General features: G+C 35.6%; 2 protein-coding genes across 2 annotated transcripts; one reads left to right on the top strand and one right to left on the bottom strand.

Moving 5' to 3' along the window:
* The first annotated feature begins 2602 nt into the window (after positions 1 to 2602).
* LOC306867852 (histone acetyltransferase p300-like) lies at positions 2603 to 14462 on the top strand. The gene is made up of 9 exons (XM_079413771.1): positions 2603 to 2860; positions 5605 to 5687; positions 6876 to 7125; positions 7206 to 7319; positions 7958 to 8185; positions 9113 to 9206; positions 9304 to 9435; positions 11156 to 11273; positions 11533 to 14462. Exons 1-9 carry the CDS (start codon positions 2767 to 2769, stop codon positions 11641 to 11643), a joined length of 1224 nt encoding a protein of 407 aa, XP_079269897.1. The 5' UTR covers positions 2603 to 2766; the 3' UTR covers positions 11644 to 14462.
* A 1581-nt stretch (positions 14463 to 16043) lies between these two features.
* On the bottom strand, positions 16044 to 19161 carry LOC306867877 (natural killer cell receptor 2B4-like). The gene is made up of 5 exons (XM_079413812.1): positions 18822 to 19161; positions 18034 to 18333; positions 17451 to 17570; positions 17293 to 17360; positions 16044 to 17014 (listed from the first exon to the last, which is right to left on the bottom strand). The coding sequence occupies exons 1-5, from the start codon at positions 19036 to 19038 to the stop codon at positions 16967 to 16969; spliced, it is 753 nt and encodes a 250-aa protein (XP_079269938.1). The 5' UTR covers positions 19039 to 19161; the 3' UTR covers positions 16044 to 16966.
* Between the last annotated feature and the right edge of the window lie 1649 nt (positions 19162 to 20810).

Raw genomic sequence — 20810 nt, 5'->3', positions numbered from 1 at the left:
ACTTCATGAAAATAATTTATGAACAATATTTTATATAAAATTTATATTTTATGAAACATGTACTCTAAACCTGCGAGAAAATCAAAGCCATAAATCTAAACAATTTGTGTTCCAAATTTGAGATTGATATCGCAAAAAATGAGCTTTCGGTAAGATTTTGTTTGCGTGCAGTACCAAATTTTCCCCATTAGATGCCAGCAAAACTCCGCTGGTGTGCACAGTGATTAGATTTATGATTTGCAGTAGAGTTTTTCTCTCTCAAATACTACAAGCACACACATGACACACATACAAACCATACTCTGACATCCATACCAACACACCCAAACAATTACAGCTGCATTATTTATCCAATTGGCTCCATAATATGAAGAAGCAGAAAACAGGTATAAGCGACTATTTGCTTTATAGGCCAAACCTGAAAAAAATGGCACCATCTGGAAAAAAAAAAAAATACATTTGAAGCCTTGCAAACAGAATAAAAGCCTATTAACAAAAATTACATTATTTTACAGTTAAATGGCACTGCGATTAAAAATAGCAGTTTTAATGGGTTTCAATGGGGACATTTTTGCCATTAAAGTCCTGAGAGGAACAATTTTTTCGTACCTAGTGCAAAATAGATTTATTAAAGGGAATGAGGGTGAAATAGGAAAATACACACCTGTGCCAAAATGTATGTAGCTGGCAATAACACAGGCAAAGTGATCAAAAAATAAATAAAAAAAAAACTGAAAAGACAAAAATGTCCAAAAGGTCACACAAGGGTTAAGCTCTCAGGAGCAGAATTTGTCTGCGTGAGAGATCAAACGCTGGAGAAAATGAAAGTCTAGGGAGGTATAATATAATATATAATATATACAGAGCTCTGGGAGAATATTCGTTTGTTCCTGATAATGCTAAATGAGGACAAAAAAAGAAAAACTGCATAGGCATACAAAAAATAAAAATATAAGGAGAAAATGTCTGAGAGCACCAAAAAACAGAGAAATATAACTATTGTTGTTAGGTTAAGTAACTTGCTGTTTTGTGACATTGGAGTTAGTTTTTTCACTCAAAATGACCCATTCATTCTCAAACACTATTTACTGATTGTCACCGTCATCGTGTATCATGTGCCAAGTATTCAGGTCTCTGTGTTCATTTAGTTTATAACTATATTGAGTCAACATATTACCTTTAAAAAAATAATGACTTGTCTACTTGTTACATATGTGATTGCAACTTAACCACATGCTTTGTAGGCATTTTCAAGTGCTATGTTGTTTGAGTACAATTACAAACCATGACTGAGTGAAATATACTTGAGTATTGCAGGGTAAACTTAAAATAATTAAGTAGAAATTACTCATACCTGGCAATGTTAAATTTACTTATTTCCTTTGCTAATTTTACATAACTGAGTTAAGTAGATTTTACTTAATTCCGTTTTTAAATTTTACTTAAAAAATATGCGTGCAAAATAAAAAATTTACTAAATTTATGTGCACAATCAAGGCACATAAATGTAGTAAGGACATCATTAAAATGGTCCATGTGACATCAGTGGTTTAACCGTAATTTTATGAAGCTGAGAATGCACTTTGTGCTCAAAGAACAACAATTCGTCTCCTCCGCATCACCTTAGCTTCGAAACCTTTGCAAATCTTTTTTTTTTTGATCGCTTATCAAACTACAGTCAATTAATCGATAATAATAGGCTGATTAAAAAATGCTTTATAGGCACTTCTTGTTTATTGGTATTTATATATAGACATATTTTAAAAAATTATGAAAAGATAAAATCAAATTGTTTTCTGCAAACCATATTCTTGTTCTACAGGTAATAAATAAGAGAGGTAATATAAAAAAGAGAGGTAATAGCATTTGTCTTGATTTTGGTATGCAATTATTAAAAAATGATACAGTACAACAACATGAAAATCACTACAGTTTTACTTGGAGAGATGCAGAAGAAGAATCTGGTGGATTTTACAAAAAACAATTAGATTTTATATTTTTTATACATTTTTAAAATAGTCTATATAGCAATGTAAATAGCAGTTGTCATGACTTTGGTACGCAATTATTAAAAAGTGATACAGTAAAATAACATGAAAATCACCTCGGTGCTTGGGGAGATGTAGAATAATATATATTTATAGATGTAGAATATATATATATTGCGGTCAAAAACTGTTCATATTTATTTGTCTTTTATATAAGGTTGTACAGCACAGTGGTCAACTACTGTTGTTTTTATTGTGCTTTATAAATAAATTTTGATTGATTTTTTGATTGATAAGAATCTGGTGGAGTTGGCAGAAAACAATTTGATTTTATATTTTTATGAATTTTTAAAATATGTGATACTGTGAGGTAGTAATGCCATTTATATTGACTTTGGTATGCAATTATTAAAAATGATACAGTTAAACAATTAGATTTTTCATTTTCATGAATTTTTTTAAATATGTCTATATATAAATAAACAAATACCAATAAACAAGAAGTGCCTATAAAGTGTTTTTTAATCAGCCTATTATTATCGATTAATTGACTGTGGTTTCAGTTTGATAAGCGATTGGACACACTCTTTAAAAAAAAAACAAAGATTTGCAAAGGCTTCAGCTTCATGGCCATCACTACCATGCAACGCCACGTAGACGCGCAACGAAATCGTCGGCGTGACTGCAGTGGAGAAGTCGAATGTGTGAACATCTTGAAACTTTACCGAACTTGGAAAAGCTGTCCTACGCGGGATAAACACTAAACCGGAGGAAAACTATGGCTGATAATGTGCTGGAAACCGGTCCGCCTTCAGCTACAATACCTAAATTGACTTCCCCGGCTCTGTCGGTCTCCGCGAGCGATGGAAACTGTAAATAATTATGTTTTATATGCCTGCATGTATGAAAAAAGACACTCGACGTGTTTCCAAGAGCTGCTGCTTCTTCTTCTTTTGATGTTTTATGGCGTTGGCAAACCTTTCTTTTGTTGTATCTGTTTGTTTGCATCGCCCCCTGGTATTTAAATAACTTAAATAACCTGGTATAATTAATAACTTAATTTGAAGTTGATGGGGGTGTGTTAACTGTCTGTGCGTGGTCATCTGAGTGTTTTTCCGGGTGTGCGCTACGCAAACTTTTCTCTTTGTTCGTCGTTATGAGATGTCGAGAGCTGGGGTTGGTGTCAAAGGTTTATGAGGTGATGCATTTTGAGTTGTCAGGAGAAGGAATACTGTAGGAACATGTAATAAATCACGTCGTTTAACTGTCACACGGTTGGGAGCTTAGACGCCAGACTCAGAGTAGCACGATGACGTACTGGATCATTGCCAATACGTATTGGATGTTTTACGCGCATGCGCAGTATTTGATTTTAATGAGCACGCGCATAGTGGGGCTGTCATTGAAGCTAGTATTTAATGTAAATTAAACTGTACTTACGAGATATGTGTTTCAGAGGCGTTTATAAATAATATTATACTGTGATTTTAAACTTCTGTATTCAAAAGCAACAATGTAGTTTTGAATGAAAGAGTTTGGTGTGTAATGTTTTATTATTATTATTATTAGGTTCGTTTTGGAAAATAAAAATCCACTAATTACAATTTAGTTTGTTCTTTATGAAAAAATGGGGTGTAACTATTCTTTATTTTTTCCTCTGATAGTCTTATAGTTCTGTCAATAATTCGTTCATGAGTCAAATATTATTTTCCGTTCTCACTCTCAGTATAAAAGTTATAGGCCTACTAAAATATGCAGACATCTTTTTTATACTGTATAAAAATAAAAAGAAGAAAAATAATCCATATACATCATATGTATAATTTCATAATAGCAAATAAGATGAACAATTCAACCCTCTTGTCATTTCTGACTTATAACAAAAACAGAACAATATCTAAAAGCTGCTCTGTGACAAGTTGTACACACTGTAAAAAATTGTCGTATTTTAACGGTAAAAAACTGTGAAAATGCTACAGTAAAAACCTGTTAAATGGTTAACGGTAAGTTCCTGTAAAATTTACAGGGAAAAAGTTAAACTGACGTTCCCAGAATTGCGTTGGATTTCAAAATCTGTTTGAATTTGACGTTTTTTCTTTGAAATAAATATGTTTCTTCTTAGTTTTTTCTTAATAGGTTATGTTTATTAGGGTTGTATGTTACATCTAAAGTTGTTAAATTAATGTTTCTAGCATATTTCATTTTAATGAGTCTCACCATGATGTGTTTAGTGCTTGTGTGAATGACACTTTCTATATATGCTATTATTTAAAAGCTGCTTGTGATGGGCTTTGGTTCATCATGTGACTTTCTCATCACCACCTGCATTTGGTGGTTATCAATGTATTTTAAAGGTAAAAAACAGATTGCAGAACTTTAATAGGTTGGTATATTAACATTATATCAGTTAAAGAAATTACGGTATTTAACTGTAAATTTAAGTTAAAACCTAAAACGTTGTTACCGTATTTTTTACGGTAAAATTCCGGCAACCACATCTGCCAGTTTTTTCCCGCAAAGTTTACGGATTTTTTTTTTACACTGCAGCAAACAAACTAAAAAACCCATAACTAAGTTTTATAAGCTACCGAACCATAAAAGTCAGCCTTTAGGAGACAAAATGAATACAGGCAATAAGACGTGAAGCATCAGCAGGAAGAATGGGTAAATTGTGGGATCCTGACACTCAATATGCCTACGTGTGCAGTAATTGTATCTCCTCTCAGGTTCACATAGTGTGGTGAAATAATCCTTTGACATGGCCTGCGTCCCAATGTGCGTACTATCCTTCCTAAATTCTTTGTGAAATTAGTCATTTTCAATACTATTTAGGGCAGATAGGGTGGATAGTATGCACATTGGGACACAGGGATGGTTAAAAATAATGTTTCCTCTCGCCGATTACTTTTCCCTTCAGTGGGCGTAGTTCTCAAAGTACTTCTATCTGCAATTACATAAATATAAACCAGGCATAAGATGGTTATTTTAATATTCAGAATATTGAAGTCAATGTAAAAATGTTTTTTTTTAATTTTTAGAAATTTTCTATAGATGGAAAAAAAAATACATGCCAAAAAATGTATCATGCGTCTCTTGAAAATGTACATGCATTTAAAAATTCTCCTTTAAATTTAAAATTTACATTTATTCATTTAGCTGAAATGAAATAAAATCTCTCACCTATCCACAAAAAGGGTTGTATGTAGACTTTAAAACAGATAAAAGTGTGAAAAATACTTCTTTAGATCAGCCAAGCATGTTTTGGTTCTTGGTCTATGACCGTAATCTCAAATTCGAATCCAAATATTGTCTGATTAATTGCTTGGCTGATGATATATCGATCTAATCAACCCATGTATTGACCAGGCCAAGTAACTTCCCGGTGTATTGAAATTACAGATGTGTTTTCCACTTATTGTTGTTGTGTTTTAGTATTACTTTATCTCATCAGATTAAATTCTGTCTAAGAACAAATATGGGTTCGTTTGCTGTGGCTTTGCTGGACATGTCTCATTTTTTGGGCATGTACTATAATTATTCTCTGATGCATCTCATTATGAGTGATTTTTCTGTGAGCAACAACCTTAATAAAGTCTCTTTTTCCCCTTTCTTTCAGATTTTGGCTCCCTATTTGACCTGGAGAATGACCTCCCAGACGAGCTCATTAGCTCCTCCGACCAGGGCCTTCCTAACTGGAAGGTAACGTGAACAAATCAGAGTGTCAATATAATAATTCTGTGTGCAACCAATAAACTGCTTACAAATTGGATTTGCTTCAAGCTTTAAGGTTAACTTCAATCTGTGTTTTTTTATCTCATTATGGAACATATACGCTCGTTTCGAACTGGAATCATGGCGGAATATCCGGTGATGTCCACTTAGCAGGGCACTTACAGTCAAATAGAACAAACGTCGTACGTGATAAGAGATGCATACGAAATATGCAGAGCTGGGGAGCGTGAGGACTGGGATCGGGAAACGCTGCTTTAGAGAGAACCTAAGTATTAAAGGTCAAACAAATAGTTCTCAGGATTTATGACTTTAAAGGCCAAGTTGTCTAATTTTCAAACTTTATAACCTGAAAAAAAAAAAGACTCATGTAGTGTTTATCGTTGGTTGCTTGATTTAAACACTAAATTTGGAAAATTCTGGTTTTCATCGTCCGAATAGACACTAAACACTTAAGAACATTACTTATGTTCTTGTGACAGCACTGTACCCCTCCTTTAAAAACACAACCCTTTGTTTTTTGTCTTGTAAGAGTGTTGCTAGAAATCTTTTTGTTTTGCTGGGTTCTTCTCGATTTCAAGCTGCTGTTTTGAGGTTTATTTTGCAGAATTGATACCGAAGTGTCACTAACATTATATGTATGCTGTGAGTAAACAATGAGAACAGTCAAACAGGCTGAATGATTGATTCTCATCTTCGGAACACAATTTAAGATGTTTTGGATGAAAACCAGGAGGCTTGTGACTGTCCCATTTACTGCCAAGTAAGCAACACTGTCTAGGCTCAGAAAAGTATGAAAGACATCGTCAGAATAGTTTTGCATTTAAATCAGTTTTCACAAAAATATTAATCAACACAACCGTTTTCAACATTGATAATGTTTCTTGAACATCAAATCAGCATACTAGAATGATTTCTGAAGGATCATGTGACACTGAAGCCTGGAGTAATGAAGCTGAAAATACAGCTTTTTATGACAGGAATAAATTACATTTTAAAATAGAAAAACGGTTATTTTAAATTATAATAACATTTCACAATATTATTGTTTCTACTTTATTTTTGATCAAACAAATGCAGCCTTGGTTAACCTAAGAGACTTATTTTTAAACCAATCCCATTTTTTTGAGCCAATTCTCTGTTTTTCACACTCTGCAGCAGCAGGAAGATGAAATCCTGTCCCTGGGTAGCATGCCAGGCCCAGGTGGGGCGGTGGCGCCCCCTGCAGTGGACCAGGAGAAGCCTAAACTCATTCAGCAGCAGCTACTGCTGTTACTGCACGCTCACAAGTGCTGTCGCAGAGAGCAGGCCAACAGAGAGGTCCCCCAATGCAACCTGCCCCACTGCAGAACCATGAAGAACGTCCTTAATCACATGACACACTGTCAGGCTGGAAAATCCTGCCAAGGTGAGCGTTGCCACCTGTTTATATTCTTTTAATTGTATTTTATTTTCCCACAAATAAACAATGCGTGTGTTCCTCTGCAGTGGCTCACTGCGCGTCCTCCAGGCAGATTATCTCTCACTGGAAGGACTGCACGCAGCATGACTGTCCCGTCTACTCGCCGCTTAAAATCTCTGGAGACAAAAGAAACCAGCAGTGTGAGTTTTAATATGTACAAATGCTACTCATCCTGATGTTGTTCAAACGTCTCTCCAACGCAAAATAAGTTGTTTCAGTAATGTTTCAGCTGTTATAATGTTTCAGCTGTTTTCACCCATAAAATGAAATTCCATTGACTTTCTTAAAGGGATAGTTCACCCAAAAATAAAAATTTGTCATTAATTACTCACCCTCATGTCGTTCCAAACCCGTAAGACCTTCGTTCATCTTCTGAGCACAAATAAAGGTCTTTTTGATGAAATCCGAGAGCTCTCAGACCCTCCCATAGACAGCTAGGATTTTAGTATAAAAGATGATAACGTCTTAAAGGGATAGTTCACCCAAAAATGAAAATTTGGTCATTAATTACTCACTTTCATGTCGTTCCAAACACGTTCATTTTCAGAACACAAATTAAGATATTTTTTATGCATTCCAAGAGCTCTCTGACCCTCCCATAGACAGCAAGGATCCTTACACGATCAAGGCTCAGAAACGTAGCAAGGAGATCGTTAAAATAATCCATGTGACATTTAAGACGTTATCATCTTTTATACTAAAATACTACTATATCAGCATATTCTAGTATTTAAAGGGTTGGTCTATCTCTCATCCTTTCATCCATTTTTCTCTCTAGCTCTGCTGGGAGGTGCTGGGATGGGCATGGGTGGTCCGTTAGGTGGGTCATTACCCAGTGGTCAGCCTTCAGCCCCAAACATAAACCCACCCAGTCAGATTGACCTAAACTCCACTGAAAGGGCATACGCTGCCCTTCAATTCACCTACCAGGGCAACCAGGCATCCAATCAGAATCAGCAGACCTTTGTGCCCGCTCAACCTGGCATGAGGACGTTCAACAATATAGGTGAGAGTTTCCATAAGTTATAGTCTCTGATTACATGCAGTGTTTCCCAGTCATTAACTGGTCTGTGGTGGCTAATCTGTCCTGCCACAGTTTCATAATAAACCAAAAATATATTGATGATACTCACAGGACACTGCACATATTCACAATCACAAAAGTACATTATTTGCTTTAAAGTCTTGCTGGTTAAACATTTCTCATGCGTGTTGTTCTGACGTGCGCTTTCCCAGTGCGCGCACATCTGAAGCCTGTCAAATAGTGCCTAATTACTGCACTAAGTTATGTATCGCGTCTGATTGAGCTAATACTGTCAAAAACATGCAAGGTTTACATATAAACACAGTTGCATGTCTAAAATGAAAGTAAACAATTGAGAGAAAAACGGATGCGTGCTCTTAAAGGGACAGTACTACTGCCGCTTGTCATTAAAGGGATGGTTCACCCAAAAATTATAATTCTGTCAGTATTTACTCACATTTTGTCCCAAACCTGTATTAATTTCTTTCTTGTGCTAAACACAAAATAAGGTATTCTGAAGAATGTGGGTAACCAAACTACAACTGGTCCCCATTGAATTTAATAATAGAAATGATCAAATAGATTTAAAGGTTTAAAGCAACCTGAGAGTGAGTAAATGATGGCATAAAAAAACACTATGACAGAATTGACAGACAGATGACAGAATTTTCATTTTTGGGTCAACTTTTCTTTTTATGCTAATAAAACAACAAAACACAAAGAGAAAAATCACTCACTGCTCCTGACTGAAGAACTTTAATACAATTGCTTTAGTAAGAATCAATGTACAATTGATGTATATATTGTTTCACTTTTTATATTATGTTAATTCAATTTCTTGAATGCTACTGTAGTAAACTAGTAAAGCTAGTGTACATCCTTAACATGTCTTGCCTACAATGTCTTGAGGTGGGAACTCAATGGGAGTGAAAGGTGAAGTCGGCGATCTGATGACGAACCAGCATCCAGGAATGCTGCCTGACAGGAACATGACTCCTCAGAGGTACCGGACATCACTGCGGCACAGTGCACCAGACCTGGTTTAAATGGATTGCTCAGTGAAAGGTTTGTTGATGTTTGATGATTTGTCTCTCTTGCAGTTTGATGAATGACTGCTCTGGTGTTGGTAACATGGGTTCTGCAGCGGCAGCCACTCCCCCCTCTGCAGGAATGAGGAAGAGCTGGCATGAAGACATCACACTGGACCTCCGCAATCACCTCGTACACAAACTGTGAGTGATATGCCAACACACAGCCTGTCATTTTATACATCTTTTATAAGAAACAGTAAAAATATGTTGGGGAATTTTACATTTAAGATAAATTAATGAAAATGAAGGTGTCCTCAACACTGAATAATTACTAGTTAGTAGTAGACGTTCATGCTTGATCGCTGTATTCAGCTGAAGTAGGTGGTGGATTAGAGCATGCACTCACATTGGCTGTCGGACGAATCACATCGCTGCTCATTCGCATAAAGCAGTCATAAAACTGTTTCTTTAGGTCGCTTCTCTGCTGCAAATCACTGTCAGTATTGACACATCACTTATACACATTACTATTCAGTGAATAGGAAGTCCAAAAAACAGCATTTATTTAAAATAGTTATCTTCTGTAACGTGATAAATGTCTTTACTGTTATATTTGATCGGTTTAATGCATACTTGCTGAATGAATGATACAAAAGTGTGCAATGTTACAAATGCATCTATTTATATTTAAAGGTCCCCTGAAGTGCTTTGAAACATGCAGCATTATTCTATGTGGTGACGTAATTTCAACTGAAACAGGAGGACATCGAGCAGCCCCGCCCCCTTTTTTAAAATAGCCAATAGCGTTTTGTTTATATCTGCTCGAGCCAGAGCCATATTTGAGCTTAGTAAAGCTGCATTTGACAGCCATAGTCTAATTGTCATAGCCATAGTCTTTAAAGTGATAGTTCACTCAAAAATGAAAATTCTGTCATTAATTACTAAACCTCATGTCGTTCCAAACCCATAAGGTCTTTGTTCATCTTCAGAACACATATTAAGATATTTTTGATGAAATCTGAGAGCTCTCTGACCCTCCCATTGACAGCAACACAGCTGACACAGTCAAGGCCCAGAAAGGTAGTAAGGACAATTGTTAAAATAGTCAATGTGACATCAGTGGCTCAACTGTAATTTTTTTTTTTTAGTTTTTGTTTTTGCACAAAAAGTATTCTTCCACTGATGTCACAAGGACAATTTTAATGATGTCCTTACTACTTTTATGTGCCTTGAACATGTCAGTTACATCGATGTCATGCATTATACATGAAATAAAAGAAACGTTAACTGAAATAAAGCATACAAAATGAAACATTTTATTTCAGCTAGCTATCATGGCCACATTTCTCAATTTCAAGTTGATGTACTAAAATAACTAAAAAAAAACTGAAATAAAAATTCAGAAAAACTGCATATAGACGACAAAAATTAAAAACACAACAAAATTACTGAAACTTTAACAAAAATTTAAATGAAAATGGAAAATACAAAAATAAAAGTTAATTCAATAATTGAGTCTCACACTGTGTCTACACTGGACGCAACAATTGTGGAGTCGCGCCACAACAGCTAAAGTCTGTCTACACTGGACGCGACAAAGCAACCGTTGCAAATCATTTGAACTTTGTGTCAGGATGTTATAATTCAAACGAGGCATCAGTTTACTGTCAGGGATTTGTCGTGTCGCGCTGCACCGCATCTAGTGTAGACAGCATCACTGATTATAATGGGTTCTATACTATTTTGTCATGCCGCTCGCGTCCGGTGTAGACATGGTGTCAGTGATACTGAAATAGCACTGATTTTCGCTCTCCATAAAATGATTTAAAATGTAATCGCACAAAACTGGATCAAACATTGTGCTGTCTAATTTCATGAACTCACTCTGTTAAATGTGTCTTTTTCTGTGTGTGTTGAGTAGTGTGCAGGCTATCTTCCCCACTCCAAACCCTGCAGCACTGAAGGATTGGCGGATGAAAAACCTTGTAGCTTATGCTCATGAAGTGGAGGGCAACATGTACGAATCCGCCAACAGCAGGGTAAGAAAACACTTGCACAGTCTCATGTCTGTGGATTATATTTGGTAAATATCTAAGTGAATCCACAGAATCACTTGACTCCTCACATTTTACCCATGATGCAGCTGTCACAGTCACGATCTCTGGAAAATCTCATCCTAACAAGGCGTGATACGTCCATAAATTTTTCTGTCGCCACTAAAAGCTGCATGAAAAACACCTTGAACTGAAACACCGTACATGTTTAAAATGAATTGTTGTGAATGTTTAACTTTTCCAGGCGGAGTATTACCACTTGTTGGCGGAGAAGATTTATAAGATTCAGAAAGAGCTGGAGGAGAAGAGGAGAACCAGAATCAACAATGGTCTGCATGGTTGGGGAAAGAACTGATACACACACAAACGTTTATAGGACAGATACATAGTTTATATACTTTTCCTATCATGCATATTAATGTATCACTGAACAAAGATTTTCAAAATTGATCGGATACAAACATGAACAGATTTTCATAAGGTGTTCTACTTCTGCACACTTCACCTTTAAGAATGTAAATACTAAAACCAAATTTAAGACCAAATTTACATAAGTTATTGTATGTTTACACACAATATCCAAAGTAAATCAGGCACGATTCCTAGGGATAGCTTTCAGCTGTGCCTGCCAGAGGGAATGAGGGCAGAAACATTCCAGTGTTCATGCTTTGAAGAGAAGTCAAACCTGTGGAAACATGTCTTGTTGTGCAGGAAAGTGTTGGGAACTAGATGAACAAACTCAATTCACTTTTTAAAGTTTGTGAAAATAAGGTTTATTTGATAGTCTGCTTTGATTCGGTGCAATATCCATGACATAATCAGTGCTGAATTGTGATAAAGTACAATTGACACTTGTTGTTTAAGGCAACTGCAGCATAAACTCATATTATCATATCAAACAGATAGAATAGAAGCTTATGCTGCTATTTTAAACCAATAATCCGAACAAAAAGCTGTTAATGCCAATAAACTAGTTGTTATTATTTAGCCTCTTATTCTTTAAAGGTCTTTCTGAGAAATAGGGAAGTGTTGAGGTAGGACTCAGTTAACATTAACGATTTAATTCAAATTAACATTAATTATTTATTATAAATAATAAGCCTATGTGACTACATTCACACAGTAATAATAATGCTGTCAGTCCAGTTGTCAGTTTAAAGTGTTACAATCACAGACAACTTGGTTATTAATGAGGTTGATAATTGCATTTAAAATCTAAAAACAGATTTTCAGGACCACTGCATTTTCAGGAAAACCATATATTCAGTAAACCTGTGTGTGTGTGTGTGTGTGTGTTGAGTGTTGAGTTCCTTCATGTGCCACCCGAAGGCTTTACATCCAGTTTTCCATTGGATCCCCTCCATATTCCTTCATACATACTCCTATTACTCCTTTAGTATGCAACTATGTGCTACTCTTAGCAGTTTGAGTCACAATTTTTTAGTAAATACTAATAATAAACACTGAGTGTGGGAACACAGCATGGGTAATCTGATCCTTCAGGCTTCTGTAAGAATCTGAAACAGGTAAAAGTTAGAAAAGGGGAAGAAAAAAAAGGAAGATGCTGCTGCTATAGCAACACACGAAAACTGGGGAAGGTCAAAAATCTTTGTGAGAATAAACTACAGACAGAAAATTCAGCAAGAAGGTCCAAATTAAGACATTTATTGCCTAAACGTTCACCATCATTTCCCCTTTGGCATGCCTTCTTGAAGACTTTCAACTGTTTTAATAACAGTCAAACTATAAAACATTATTAATCTGAACTGGTGAAAATTATATTACAGAACAACAAATTTAAAGACTCATATCACTTGTGATGACACTTACCCTGTTCTCTGGCCTGATTACACTCTTAAAAAACGGTGCTTCACGATGCCATAGAAGAACCTTTTTGTCTAAATGGTTCCTTTAACATCTGAAGAACCTTTCTGTTTCACAAAAGATTCTTTGTGGTGAAAGAAGGTTCTTCAGATTATAAAAAGTAAGAAAGAGATGGTTCTTTAAAGAACCTTTGGCTGAATGGAACCAAAAATGGTTCTTCTATGGCATCACTTGAAGAAACTTTTGAAGCACCTTTATTTTTAAGAGTGTACAGTTCCTCCTGCAGCAGAACACGAGGCCAAAAACTACAATTATGGCTAGCAGCCCTGCAGCAGGTATCAGTGATATGAGATGGTGGCTTGGTTCTGTAATAAACAAATATAAAACAGCACTTCAACCTTCATCAGCCAAGACACAATACATTAGAGAGTGAAGAGAGACAATATAAATAAAATGCAATCAAACATCTCTAAACTCAACTGATTTATCTCTTCGCTCAGAGAGTTTTAATAGCAGGTGTTAAACTACACAGACCAGGAAAACTCTCCAGAATACAGAGATCATGAGTTCATTAAAACAAAAGCATAGGTAGCTCATAAAAATAAATGTCTCTGGTGATGACATAATGGACAGATGAGCAGGGGGAAAATGTTATTTGAGGAATAATTGTTGACATTTACTAATTAAGACATCTTTAAATATCATTAAACATGCAGGTCATCTTATCAATAAATAAAGTCAAATCAGGGTAAGATGCCCCCTGTTTTATTTTTTGTTTCATCACAGTCTGGATCATCATGAGCTGGACATCAGTTACTCACCAGAGACAGTAAAGCTCTGCACATATTCTTCAGATTACAGTTAGAAAGATGCAAGCTTTGTTTATAAACACCCACAGCAAAAATACATTGTCAGTATAATACACGTTCATTAATTGGCTGTGATATTTAAAAAATAAAAAAATAAAAAAAAACATCTGGCTCAGGCCAGGTTATTTGTATTTAAAGAAAGTGATTACTGCTGGTGTCTTGTTAACATTAGGTTTTGTAGCCTATAAAATGTTGAAATGATGCTGCAGGTTTCCTGATATCTTCCTCCCCACAGTTCTGAATGTATTATTATCCATGTTGTTGACTCTAATCTAGTAGCCATTTGATGATGAATGTAGAAATGCATGATGTATTTGTTTCCTTTTTTATTTTTTCAATTTCATAATTTCCTCTATGGTTATGTCAGCTGACACAGATGTGCATATTAAAGCATAATAGCGCATTTGCGCCTCAGTGCCCAGATGTGGTTGCTTTTTAAAACAAGTTACAAATCATAACCATAAATTGCATTTGGGAAGTATATGTTTCTCTCCATGTCTCTCTTTTGTTTCCACCTTTTAATGTTGTGTTTATGAACTGTGATGGCGGTTATCTACTCATGAGAAGAAAGTCCTAAAAAGGCTAATATATTTCAGATTCTTATAGCTTCCTATTTGCCACGGCCATCGGCCACTCTAAAAATCAATATTCATATAACAGCACACACCAGTGTCAATCTGGGACAGGTACAGTCTGTGTTCTGTAGGGGGCGGCATTAGTTCAGGTGTGCCCAAACAAACCTGTTCCTGGAGGGCCACTGTCCTGCAGAGTTAATTAAGCTAATTAATGAAACACACAGGAGCAGCATTGGACACCCCTGAATTAGTTCAAATATCAAAGAAGTAAAATGAAGTGCCTATGCTGTGTACATGGTGACAAAAATGATCTATTATTATTAAAATATATTAATTAATATCGAGTCTTATTGTGAATCTCACAAACTGATGGATCTCACAACAACACTTCCTTCTAAAAAAACACATTATTTAAAGTTTTGGCAATTTTCTGAATGCTACATTGTTATGTGACACCCATCAGTTATCATTGCAATCACAAAGAGTTGTTTTGTCTGAATGGCGTTTAAGGTCACATCGTTGTCCTTGTGTGCTTTCATCATCATTATAAATCTTCTTGGTGTTATATATAGTTACTGCATTAATCCTCTGGGTTTATCCAAAGTGCCTTACAAATAAGAAATATGACAAGCAATTTATCCTACAAGAACAACAAATCCCACAGTACTGTCATGGTAGGTTTCAGAAGTCAGCTTGAGCAGAAGTGAAACTGGGAAAAATGTATACAGATAGGGAGGGAATACATTAATAGAAAGTACCTTTGTGCTTAGTGTTTGTGGAAGAGCTGTACTTTCAGCTCTTTCTTAAAAGTTGTGATGGTCTCAGCTGATTTTGGAGGCTGGAAGCTTCTTTCAACGCAGGGGAACAGAGAGGATGAAGGTTCTGAAAAGCAACTTTGTTCATTTTGATGGAGCCAGTAGGTGCTGCTCATTCACTGATCACAATAAAAGGGAGGGCACATACAGTATATACCTGCAAAGGTGCTGGTCCAGTGTGCCAATCTTGAAGGCCAAAGTTCAAGTTAAAAGGTGGTAATAAAGGGATACTGTAATAATCACCAATATAGGACACTGGTCATCTTTAAGTGCTTTTTATAAATAGGATGAGGGTGGAGACACAATGTAAACAGGAACACAGAACAAGGATCTCTCTCAAAAAAAATTTTTTAAACATAAGTGAAAGCATAGGTTTAGGAGTGAATAACAGCCAAAAGAAACAAATAGCAACACACCAACAAACAACAAAATGACCACATGAAAAAATAAGAAAATTAAATTATAATAAAATATATTTGAAAAATGTATATAAAAATAAATCACTGTAACTAAATATATATATATATATATATATATATATATAATTTTTAGTTACACATATATACAGAGGCCTTGTTCAGACTGCATACAATCTGCATACAATCTGACATTTGCATATCCAGATTTAGATGGGGTTTTTTTTAAGAAATCTTAAAGCATCACTATTTTTTTGCACCACTACTAACGTGACCCACAATTATGACGTCAAAACTGTTGATGGAAATGACATGTATATATATGACACCCACTCCTAAAGCATTACAAAATATATATAAAAAACATACAAAATAATACTGTGAAAGGTGGAGTGAAATGAAAATATACATATTTACAAAAACTACCTCACGAACCTGACAATAATCTTTAACTTTAGCTGCTCCTAAATGAAATGCAATGAAACACATATAAGGGGAAAACATCGGTTTTATCAAAGCGACATCAGGGGTGCTTCTCATTTCTTTGTGCTTCCTCGTTTCCTTTCCTCATGTCTTAGCTCCACCCCCTTAGGACATGAGGGAAGGATGCAAGGAAGGGAAATGAGGGCGGAGGAATGAAAGGATGAGCATTAGAATAGTCGACTCAAGTGTCACTTCGAAGCCTCATCAGCTGTGCTAAAGGGATCCGCCCTTATGTTGTTGAAATTCGTTATTTAAGGCATTCATGATAAATATTAACAAAGCAAGATGCCCTGTTGAAATATATGACATGTATGGCTTATTTAAAGGGGTCATATGATGCGATTTCAAGTTTTCCTTTCTCTTTGGAGTGTTACAAGCTGATTGTGCATAGATGAGATCCCTGAAGTTGCAGAAGGTCCTTGGCTGCTTTGAATGACCAAGGACTGCCAAGAGGTCATATGACTGACAGGTACAGCAACTAATCATATTTCATTTTGTGCCGCGTCATGTTTAGGGGCATGAAAATGTCCCCACAATAACAGAGCGCTGTGTAAAAATCTTGGACATATTTTATATATCTATAATGCTAACTTTACATATTTCACATACTTTTGAAAATTCAGCATTTAGATGAGCCTGATAAACCTATTTTCACTGTTGTAAACACAATGGCTTTCTTCTTTCATCCAGGGTGTTTCATGTCTTAACAGTTGAATATTCTGTTTGATCTGCTGCAACGACATCCTGCAAGGAAACATCACAATCAAAAATAAAATCAAGTAGGTTCAAACACTGAATTATAAAAGTGAAGGACAGAATCATTTAAAACAACAGCTCTATTTCCCACAGTTGAGCAGAATGAGTGAAGAAAACCTTTCAGCGTCATCACATCAGAAAGAAGCACAGCAGTGTGATAGCATATTCTCAGACACATACACAACAGACTTCAGGTATTTAAAGAAGCAGAGGGTGTTTACACATGGAAAAAAACAGAGTTCACATAGAAATACAATATATCTTACCGTGCTATTAACCCGAAATGCACAGAATGTTGTATCAGCATAAAGTATCTCTTCCTCTTGAGCCGTAACTGTTTTAATAATAATCAAACATTTAATAAACCTAACAACATTTAATCAACGTTTTTTATTATATATATATTTTGCATGTCAATACTTGCCTTCTTTTTCCAATTGTTTACGCTTTCTGTGGCAGTACATCAAACCTGCAACTATAGCTAACACCAGCAGCAGTGCTATAACAGCTACTGAAATGTTGAGACGTGAACCCTTTTCCAGTTCTGTAATGCACAGAAAAAAGCCAATAGTGTAATCTTAATAGTTTAAACTTTAAAAAATAAATAATTATGGTGATGGAATCTATTACATTTGACCTAATCGTGTATTCAAGTAAAGTACTTGAATATTTTGATGTTTAAATTGGGTCTTCACTTTATCACTCCCAACAAGCCTGATGACCTTTTTTTTTTTTTTACTTGGTTAAAATATTTCCTTTTGAAACAGGATTAGGGTGGGACAAAAGGAATGTCATTTTTGTTTTTTAAACCGCCAACAGGCTTTCATTTAAGACAAATATCACACCTTGACTGGCTAGACAAATACTTATGATAATATCTGCTAACAATGAACTGGTAATATGTAAATAACATTACAGATGAGAGAACATCTTAGACATTTAGACTATAGCACATAGACTATTTTTATTAATTTAACACGATTTGAGAAAAAGAGATAATGTGATACCTGGACATGTCTGACAGAGTTGAGTGATGTTGAGATGTTGAGTCTGGTTTCTGATGGGATTGTTGAGCACACAGCTGTAGGTGTTTTTATCCTGATATTCCACCTCCAGAGGTAGAGAGAGACTGATGCTGAGATCAGACACATTGATGCTGGACAATAAACTGTATCCTTTGTACCAGGAGAGAGTCACATGACCCACATTCACCACTGAACACAGCAGTGAACAATTCTGACCTGGTGATATTTCAGATGAAGAACATTGTGAAGCGTCTCTGGTGATGACAGGAACAGGAAGAGCAGCTGAAACATTACAAATAAAAACGTTGTTCAGTAAAAACAACTGAACGTTAAAAACTCTGCCTGCTACCCATATTTGTGTTTTTAGTTTATATGTTTGTTTTTACTTTGATTTCTGATGCTTTCAAAATGTAACAGACATGATGTCAGTTATATTTACATACTTAAGACTTCATTCTTACACCAATTTATCCATAAACTATAATAATAAAATTCTCTTTCTCTTTATAAATGTGGCTTTAAAGCTTTTTCTAACTATCATTGTATGTAAAACTGTCTTCCTTCTTTTATAAGTATTTCCATCAGGAAGTATAAAGCAATAGCCATTATGAGAGAACAGTCTTGCAAAACAGGGTGTAGAAAATCAATTTCACTCGCACTGTAGTTTGTCATTAAGCACTTATAAATCACAGATGAATCAGGGGGGAAATGTTTTAATTTTGAGAATCATCAGAGTCTGGATCATCACCGGCAGGACACCAGTTACTCACCAAAGACAGAAACACTGAATCTCTTGTTTGAAGTTCCTCTGGTGCTGATGATCTGTAGTTTATAAAGTCCAGAGTGTTCAGTTCTGATGTTTCTGATGGTCAGAGATCCAGTTTGATTGTCCATCTGGAGTCTTTTCTCAAATGTTGTATTAGTGGCATCTATATAGATGTTCTGTCTGTGGATTTCAGCTATTCGCCTCTCTTGAGGTCCAAACATCCACAGTATATGATCATCTTGCTGGATTTTAACATCAGTGTTTAGACTGACAGAATCTCCATCAGTTACTGATACTGACTTTATAACATCTGTATCACCGAACACACCAGGAGAAAGAAAATGAAAAACCTGTTTAAGATCAAACAGAATATTAATGAGGAAGATCCACTATGACAACTATTATTGCTCTTAAGGCAAGACACTTTGTTCATATATAATTTACCAGAATTTAGTTCTTTTTTCTGAACCTTGCTTTATTCATTATTCAGGTTTTTGTTGCAGAAATGTATGCAATAGAGTTCATATTTAATTAGATAATGCCTTATTTGCATATATAACATTTCAGAAAAGTTGTAATACAAAAATGTTCTTAATAATTCTTAATTTGCGATTCTTAAAACAAAGGATGTTATGACGTACCAGTCGAAAGCAAAAGACACAGACAGAAGAAAGATGCGCTGTGAATCATTTTTCTTAACTTCATCATAAACACCCGACAATAGACTAAACATGACGCGAAAACTGAGTGCGTGAGAAACACTAATTCATCGATCAGGTGCTCTGCTTACAAACAGAATGAATGACCATTCTCAGATAGGTAACGTGTTCCATCCCCTCTTCAGTAACAACGTCCAATAATTAAAAAATAATAATAATAAAAAAAAACGTTCACAAGCGAGAAATAATCCAATTATGAAGATTGTTCCATTAGGTTTGAATGTTAGGTTCTGAAAAAAGAAAGTCACGCACTACGCTACGCTTACGCACACAAGCCCCCCCTCCTTCTCCACCCCTGGTACCTATACAGTAACCAGATATAGCCTAGATCCTCTTCTCTAGAACAAACAGCGCTAAGTTCTCTACTACAAATAAACTTCGTTTATCGTTTATAAAATCATTTTGCCAAATAATAATAATAATAATTCACCATACTTGCTCCCACATCAATGCATCCATGCTTTTTTCATCCCTCAATAAAATTAAGCAGCAGATCAGTGTAGTAGGGTTATATTGAGTTCATCCATAATTCTGATCATTTGTTGTTTGCATCTCTGCTGCTGAGTTGAATACTTTATTAAGGGCCCATCAACTGCATTTATTTTTATAGCATACTTGATGTTATGTATTGGCCCAGATCCAAGAAAAGTGCTTAAAACATTTGTGCCAGTGGAATTTTGAGATGTTTATGCACATGCTGATAAAGAAAAAACCTTGAGAGGAGCCACGTTTTATCTGGGAAGCTCTCATCCTGGTACACACAAACATATTTATGCAAGGCATGCACATTTCCAGCAATGGACTTTGCTAGTTTCTTCTGAAAATAACGGCTATGTGTGTGATCCCTGCAGGATTGATTGCCAAATGGAAGAGCGTGATTGGTGGATTGTGTGGCACATACCTTTAAAAAGGTCTTTAGACAGGGTGTTCATTTTAGTGTTGGCCCTCTTGAAGTGCAGAGCTCCATGGATTCTCCTCCCAATGACAGATCCAAACTGTAGTGTATCTAACGCATGTTTGATACAGATGTGTCCTGTTAGTATTCAGAGTTGCTACATACATTATTAGATACGTATAGTGTACAGGCTTGACCTGACGTTTATTTTTGGATTAGTTTGTGGTTTGATTCTTTGTCAGGCAGTTAGGAAAACTACTTGGTATTTTTGTTTCATTTCATCAAGTGACTTATGTTTGATGACTTCTTTGGTTAATTTTGGTCCCCATGAAGTCATGGCATCTTAAAATAATGATCTTCCAGCTGGAATTGGACCACA

Source organism: Barbus barbus, assembly GCF_936440315.1.
Source record: "Barbus barbus genome assembly, chromosome: 49".
Taxonomy (NCBI): Eukaryota; Metazoa; Chordata; class Actinopteri; order Cypriniformes; family Cyprinidae; genus Barbus; species Barbus barbus.
The sequence above is the reverse complement of the archived record's forward strand: the minus strand, read 5'-3'. Positions and strand labels throughout refer to the sequence as shown.